At 56.5% G+C, this 7,795-nt stretch overlaps 3 protein-coding genes across 4 annotated transcripts in view; 1 reads left to right on the top strand and 2 right to left on the bottom strand.

Moving 5' to 3' along the window:
- The window catches only part of DNAJC5 (DnaJ (Hsp40) homolog, subfamily C, member 5), a 1,035,873-nt gene that overhangs the window by 641,069 nt on the left and 387,009 nt on the right, over positions 1-7,795 (top strand). The window lies entirely within an intron of this gene.
- Positions 1-7,795, bottom strand: part of GMEB2 (glucocorticoid modulatory element binding protein 2) — a 39,479-nt gene that overhangs the window by 5,074 nt on the left and 26,610 nt on the right. For both annotated transcript variants that reach the window (XM_011934454.1, XM_011934453.1), the window contains 5 exons: positions 6,355-6,458; positions 4,161-4,318; positions 1,535-1,606; positions 1,064-1,201; positions 632-754 (listed from right to left, as the gene is read on the bottom strand). In XM_011934454.1, the coding sequence (XP_011789844.1) occupies positions 632-754; positions 1,064-1,201; positions 1,535-1,606; positions 4,161-4,318; positions 6,355-6,458 (595 nt within the window). The remainder of the gene's footprint in view (positions 1-631; positions 755-1,063; positions 1,202-1,534; positions 1,607-4,160; positions 4,319-6,354; positions 6,459-7,795) is intronic.
- The window catches only part of HELZ2 (helicase with zinc finger 2, transcriptional coactivator), a 34,972-nt gene that overhangs the window by 24,617 nt on the left and 2,560 nt on the right, over positions 1-7,795 (bottom strand). The window contains exon 2 of the mRNA XM_011934452.1: positions 2,359-2,366. The gene's annotated coding sequence lies outside the window, so the exon portion shown is untranslated. The remainder of the gene's footprint in view (positions 1-2,358; positions 2,367-7,795) is intronic.

The following is a 7,795-nucleotide window of genomic DNA, read 5'->3' as shown; positions in this document are numbered from 1 at the left end:
CGCCTCCCGGGCTCAAGCGATTGGCTGCCTCAGCCTCCCGAGTAGCTAGGACTACAAGTGTGCACCACCATGCCCAGCTCAGTTTTGTTTTTTCATTTGAGACAGGGTCTCACTCTGTAGCCCAGGCTGGAGTGCAGTGGTGCAATCTCGGCTCACTACAACCTCCGCCTCCCGGGCTCAAGCGATTGGCTGCCTCAGCCTCCCGAGTAGCTAGGACTACAAGTGTGCACCACCATGCCCAGCTCAGTTTTGTTTTTTCAGTAGAGACAGGGTTTCATCATATTGGTCAGGCTGGTCTCAAACTTCTGGCCTGAAGTGATCTGCCCACCTCCGCCTCCCAAAGCGCTGGGATAACAGGTGTGAGCCACTGCGCCTGGCCTCTGTCTTTTTCTCTTAAATAACTACTTGGATCATCACAGAAATGCCGGTAAATGTAAGCTTAGTGTGATGGAGAGGTCTGACTACATCATTTAAGCTTCAGGTTATTTTCCTCGCACAACAGCTGTGGGGAGAAGCTCGCCGTGGTGGCTATGACTCCAGGGAATGCATGTGGACGCACAGCCAGGGGGTGAACCCGTGGGCTCCCAGGTCCTCAGCCTGCCGCCCGGGGGCCGGGGTGGTCTCGGCGTACCTGCCAGGTCCCGGGCATACTGCTCCCGCGAGCGGTCCATCTGGCACTTGTGGCTGGCCAGCACCTTCTTCACCAGGTCCAGCATGCCGAAGTTCTGCACGATGTTGTTGAGGAGCACGGCATCTGAAAGGGCAGCGCGGACACACGGTGGGAACCCGGGCCCTTCCCAGAGAGCTGGAACACCACTCTGGGGCTGCTCCTCAGGAACCCGGCCAGCCAGGAGCCCAGTTCAGAGGAAGAAGACTGAGATGCACCAAGGCGATCCTCCCACCAGGTTCAGGTTCAGCCTCAGCACAGTGGGGGTCTCAAGCCTAGATTCAGCCTCCAACCCAGTAGCACAGAAGGGCCTAGGGGCAGGAGGGCCAGTGGCCTCACCTCCTGCAGACACTCCTGGGCTGAGGAGCCGGCAAGAGGGAAGATGCAGCTCCTCACCTCGAAGCTGCAGGGGAGGGTCCTGGACCCGCTGCTGCAGGCCTCTCATGGTCTCCATCAGCTCCTGGTGGAACTCCTGGATGACCTCGTCCAGCAGGCCAGCGTCCTTCAGCCCCCGCCAGAAGGTAAATGTGTCATCTGTGAGGGAAGGAGTGGGTTCAGTGGGCAGGGAAAGCACTGCTACACGGGGCAGCCACCACAGCCACGAGGACGCCATGCCAGAGCCGGCAGCGCCTGGCACTGAGCTGGGCTTGCACTGCCCAGACACATCCACAGTGCCGAAATCTAGCGGGTCAGCCACAGAGTTCAGCCTCAGAGCGCCCAAGACAACGCTGCTGGAGCCAGACCTTTCTCCACAAAGGCCCCACTGGCCCCACCTGGATTCCTGGAGCCCCTGTGTGGCCTGAGGCGGGCAGAGACCCCACCACCCCGCCAGGGCTTGTGAGCAGCCCACAAGGAGGAACCTCGTACCTCCGATGGCTGCGGTCCAGTCCCCAGGGTCCTCACAGGTCTCTATGGTGATGGTCGCAGGAGACCCATTCACTGTAGCCAAAAGGAAACCTCGAGTGAGAGCTGAGAGCACCACAGCCCCAGCCCACACACTGTCCGCCCTCCTCACACCACCTTCTGAACCTCTCCATCTGTTTTCACAAAACTGACAAACACAGGATACACACTAGTACGGCCAAAGCGTTTTCCTGCCTTGTATCTTACGGCTATTTTCAATCACAGACGGTGTCAAACATACAAAGGAGAAAGAACACAGAAACAAATCCCTTGAACCCGTCACCCAGTCTCAGCAAATCCTCAACATTTTCTCTGCTTGTCCATTTACGATTTTACTCAAGAAGCACTTTCGACTTGACCGTCAGAAGCGAGACAAGGTGATCCTTCTGCTTGACTTGTTTTCCCACTGACAAGAGTCTGGAATCCTGCTCTGTGGCTCCCTCTGTCGCCCGTGGGGCTCGCCCTCACCTCACCTCTTCAAGTGATGCTTCATTGAAGTCATCATAAATCTCAGTATCTATCATGTTTCCGTTTTTCGACACCAGAACAAGTGGGGCTTTGAGAGACAGAAACTGTCCTGGCTCCTCCTGTGGGTCCCTTTCTAGTGACTGCAGAACACGACTGGGCGTGTCGTTCATATTTGGCCATTTTGGGTGCTGCTGATGGAGACTTTATACGCAGATCTGGCTTCAAAAACAAACCCGGGGCCGGGCGCGGTGGCTCAAGCCTGTAATCCCAGCACTTTGGGAGGCCGAGACGGGCGGATCACGAGGTCAGGAGATCGAGACCATCCTGGCTAACATCGTGAAACCCTGTTTCTATAAAAATACAAAAAACTAGCCGGGCGAGGTGGCGGGCGCCTGTAGTCCCAGCTACTCGGGAGGCTGAGGCAGGAGAATGGCGGGAACCTGGGAGGCGGAGCTTGCAGTGAGCTGAGATCCGGCCACTGCACTCCAGCCCGGGCAACAGAGCGAGACTCCGTCTCAAAAAAAAAAAAACCCCGGGGCTGCGCGCGGTGGCTCACGCCTGTAATCCACGCACTTTGGGAGGCTGAGGCGGGTGGATCACGAGGTCAGGAGATCGAGAACAGCCTGGACAACACAGCGAAACCCGTCTCTACTAAAATACAAAAAGTTTGTGCGTGGCGGCACGCGCCTGTAATCCCAGTCACTTGGGAGGCCGAGGCAGGAGAATCACTAGAACCTGGAAGGTGGAGGTTGCAGTGAGCCGAGATTGCGCCACTGCACTCCAGCCTGGGCAACACAGCGAGACTCCATCTCAAAACACAAAAAACCTGGAAGCAGTTTAACGTTTTGGTAATGCTGGCCTTTTCCACATTCATCAAAGACGTAGCAGTGGTGAATATTACTCATATTATACATCCGGAATTCTCCTAGTTTGGGCTGATACACCATCTTTTACTAACTGCACAGTAGCCAAGTCAATGGTTCTCAGAGACTTCAGGTTAAAGAACCCAAATCATCTTCAGAAGAGCTGAGCCTCAGCCTAGCTGTGCAGCACTGACTACAGGGCATGGAAGGCCCAGTCCCTTTCCTAGCAGGCGGTCAGGCAGGGCCAACACTAACATGGTGGAGGCCCCGAGGAGGACAGACAGGAGGCTGGGCTCTACCCGGCCCCTCCGACCACAGCAGCCCAAGTGTCCTGGGCTTCTCAGGACTCAGCACTGAACCTGCCAGGCTGCCCCGGCAGGACGTGGAAGGGGGCCCAGGAGAAGGGTGAGGCCTCACTACTGCCCAGGCTGGAGGGCAGTGGCGCGATCTCGGCTCACTGCAACCTCCGCCTCCTGGGTTCAAACGATTCTCCTGCCTCAGCCTCCCGAGTAGCTGGGACTACAGGCACACGCCACCACACCCAGCTAACTTTTGTACTTTTAATAGAGACTGTGTTTCACCCCATTGGCCAGGCTGGTCTCGAACTCCTGGCCGCAAGTGATCCGCCCGCCTCGGCCTCCCAAAGTGCTGGGATTACAGGCGTGAGCCACCGCGCCTGGCCTAACTTTAAAGAAATATTTCTCTATTCATAAAGCTGGAAAGAATTCTAGGGAATAACCTTTCCACAATTTAGAGCTACAGACAACAACGTGGAAGAATACCTAAACCGTCATCCAAAAACCCAAGTGGCGGGAATGCCTGCAGCAAGGCACCAGCACGGAAGGCCGGAGAGCAGGCGTGCAGCTCCATAAACCGCCAGGTCGGGAGGAAAGCGGATCCAGATTTGGGGCTGGGCCGTGGGGGTGGGAGGGAGGCGGCCGGTGGGCGCCCAGGCACTCTCTGTTACTCACTATACCCTTCCCCGCGTGTGAGTTACTGTATTACAATGAAAATGGCTTAGAAAGAAAAGTGCTTCCATCTTCCTTGTCAATGAAAGCAGCAATTCTGCCAGCTCTCCTCTGTGAGGAAGGAGGAGGCTGATCCCAGACGCTGATCCCAGACACTCAGGCTGGAGGCAGGAGACCAGCAGCCCTGGCCTGAGCCAACGCCTGGGGCCAGGGAGGCCACCCAGGGGCACGTCACCCTCTGTGGCCATGGCCAGGGTGGGCTGGGTCAGGATGAGCAGCCCGTGCACCTACCATCGGCTGCAGCGGACGTGAGGGGGATGTACTCGGCCGGCGTGGGGCTGCTCAGGGACACGCGGGCTCCTGAGAGGTCGATCTTCGTGCTGCGGCAGGTGTTGGAGCAGACCTTGTCGTGCTGGTAGAAGTCCAGTTCCCCGGAGTCCATGATCTTCCTACGGCAGAGGGTGGCACGGAGCGTCCAGGTCAGCCCCAGAGCCGAAGGCACCTGCCCGCCCACCCTGACCTGGGCCATCCACCAGTGTGGGGCAGTCCTGGCTGAGGTGCTGGCAGCTCCACAGAGGAGGGTGGGCTCTGCTTCCCTCAGCGCAAGCTCGGCGTGCAGGACCCTGCTGCTGAGGAAGCAGCCGGCCCAGCCCCACACCACGGCACTGTCCCCAGGAAGGAGGTGCGCGCTGGCCAGCGGGTATCCTGGAGGTGCCCATCAGAATCTGTGGGGCTGGGCCTTCCTGGGACGTTCCACTACCCAAGTCCTAAGGGAGTGACCCACAGCTAACAAAGGTTGGCCTGGCCCCCTGCATCACGCGTGACTCATTCTGAAGCAGAGGAAGGTGGGAAATCACTTCCAGGAGAAGCCTTCCTCCTTCTAAAGGCACAGAGACAGCAAAGCAGAGTGATGAGGGCGCAGGAGAGCACCGACAGCCATGGCTGCCACTCATCCTCATCTTTACCAGGAAGGCTTCCCATGGCCCAAACTGCCAAGACCCGCCCTCCCAGGGCCCTCTCTTCCACCTCTCCGGAGGTCCAGGGTTTCAGTTCTGTGTGTCTCAATGAGCCTGCCTCGACCCATGAAACAAGGGTCAGAGGCTCCGGCCACATTCAATCTTTGGGCAGCACTGACCTCAGGCACACACAGGCTGATGCTTCTGTGATCAGCTCAGGACTTGCCTACCTGGCCGGTGGTCCTCACAGCTGTGCCACCAGCCACGTTCCAGAAAAATCAGAGGCCAGCTCAGCTGAACAGGACCTGAGCCATGGGAAAGGACCCAGGGCCAGTCACTTGTGAGGCCTCAAACTCTGACTCCAGCACAAAGCAGGGGCCCTCTTGGGGAAGCAAGGTAGAGGCCAGGTCCACAAAGAGCGAGACTGCAGCTTATGATTCACAGATAAAGTGGAGGCCGGGCACGGCAGCTCATGCCTGCAATCCCAGCACTGTGGGAGGCTGAGGCGGGTGGATCTCCTCCGGGCGCCAGGGCTCACGCCTGGAATCCCAGCACTGTGGAGGGCTGAGGCAGGTGGATCTCCTGAGGTCAGGTGTTCGAGACCAGCCTGGCAAATATGGCGAAATCCCATCTCTACTAAAAATACAAAAACTAGCTGGGCGTGGTGGCGGGCACCTGTAAACCCAGCTACTGGGGAGGCTGAGGAAGAGAGTCGCCTGAACCCAGGAAGCAGAGTTTGCAGTGAGCCAAGATCATGCCACTGCACTCCAGCCTGGGCAACAGAGCAAGACTCCGTCTCAAAAAAAAAAGTGATAGAAAGGACAGAAATAAAGAATAACATAAAAGGCCAAAATCTGATGCACAAATACCAGATTATACCTTTTTTTTATTTTTATTTTCAGAATGCATAATTGAAACAGACCCTTTTCTTTTCCCTTTTATTCTTGTTTTTTCTTTTTGAGACAGTCTCACTCTGTAACCCAAGCTGCACTGCAATGGCACAATCACAGGTCACTGCAGCCTAGATTTCCAGGCTGAAGTGATCCTTCTACCTTAGCCTCTTGAGTAGCTGGGACCACAGGCATATGCCACCAAATCCAGATAATTTTTTTATTTTTAGTAGAGATGAGGTCTCAATATTTTGCCCAGGCTGGTCTCAAACTCCTGGTATCAAGTGATCCTCCTGCCTCAGCCTCCTAAAGTGTTGGGATTGCAGGTGTGAGCCACCATGCCCAGCCAACCCTCTATTTTACAACAGTGAAATAGCCACAAGTGCCTTCAGGTAAAGAATTGGTGGATATTAAAATAACTGACAAAACAATTCTAAAAATCTGATAGTGTCCCTGTTGGCAGGGGTGTGGGAGACGCGTTAGTGTTTCGGGTGTGAGCAGGTGCAGTCACCCGGGAGGTTGTCAGCACTCACCACATCTAAAACACGCCTCATCTTCAAAATCCCAAAACCCCATAAGAAAGCAAGAGTTGCCAGGGCCCCTTCCACCAGGGAGGCTGACCCTGGTGCCAGCGCCCACCTGAGCATGATGCCGTTCATGCGGATGGCTCTCTTCCAGTCCTTCAGGGTAGACTTCCCGGCCAGGTGCACAAATTCCTTCGGGCTGATCACATGCTCGTCGTACTGTGGGGGACACAGCCACGTGGGTCAAGCTTGGCCGGGACACCACAGAGGCTGTCCCCATCTCCTACCCGACCCTGAGTCAGGGGCACAAGTCAGGAAGAGCACCATGGCATGGCGCTGACCAGTGCAGGTCTCCTACAGAGCATTCAGGTAAAATAAGGACATGACCCACAGGCACGATGGCTGCAGTGGGAAGCGGCCGTCTCCTCCAGCCCTGAGGGGACCAAGCTGCTGTGTGCCGGGGCTGGACACGGCTGAGTTGACTACACCGGGTAGGTGTGTGGCCTTCTCTTCCTCCAGGCAGACTAAGCAAACTGCTTCTGTGCAATGCATCTTATAAATACACATTATTGCATATGTTACATCGCAGATGGCAACAGATGCCAGCACATGAGTGGAGCTGTGAACGCTGCCTTCCTCAGGCCCCTCCTGACACCACCTTGCCCTGTGCAGCAAGCGCCGGCACCTGCTCTCTGACACACATACGCGCGCACACACACACACGTTTCTAAGCCAGGGGAACCCTCCTGCTTGCTAATTTCACCCATGTGGGAGCTCAGAAAACCTGAGAAGGTAAAATATCCTGTTCAGTCTTGTTACACAAGCAATTATTGAAACCAAAAAGTGGAAATAAAACTGCATTTACTTAGGAAACAAACAGGCTGGGGATGGAGGAGTCACGAGGTCTCAGCAGCTGGACCCAGGAGGCCAGGTCCAGGGGCCACCTCCACCCCTGGGCCGTGCCCAGGTCTAGCTTGCTGAAGGAAGCGATGCTCCCGATCCCTGAGCCCACCCTCTCATGACCCCCGTGCCACAGATGGGAACGCTGAGCCCAGCCAGTCTCTGGCTCTCCCTCATGCAGTTGATCAGGGAGATCCGACAGAAGCCCAGCACATGGAATCCAGAAGGCTCTCTGGCCACTGTTGGAGCCTGGCAGGAAACCTGCACTGGCTGTGACTGAGGCTGCTTCTGGTCATCACCTCTACCCAACGTGGCTCACACCTAGGAAACTCAACTGTACCCAACGGGCCTGATCCTACCTAGAGTTCTGGGCTCAGCCAGCCTCACGCCCCGCCCTCCTAGGCCTGCCTCTTTGCTTTCTTGCTTTCACCTTTGTTAGTCTTCTCACCCCAGGTTTTCCTCTCCCAGCTAGGAAGCTATATGCTATACTCTCCTGAGCTCTCGACCATGTCACGCTTACCAGAGCTGCAAGGGCCCAGTTAACACGGCCCGTTCCTGACCCTCCCGAGCTACCACGGCCCACTCCTGACCCTCCCGGGCTACCACGGCCCACTCCTGACCCTCCCGGGCTACCACGGCCCACTCCTGACCCTCCC

Source organism: Colobus angolensis, unplaced genomic scaffold, assembly GCF_000951035.1.
Source record: "Colobus angolensis palliatus isolate OR3802 unplaced genomic scaffold, Cang.pa_1.0 Scaffold136, whole genome shotgun sequence".
NCBI lineage: Eukaryota > Metazoa > Chordata > Mammalia > Primates > Cercopithecidae > Colobus > Colobus angolensis.
The sequence above is the reverse complement of the archived record's forward strand: the minus strand, read 5'-3'. Positions and strand labels throughout refer to the sequence as shown.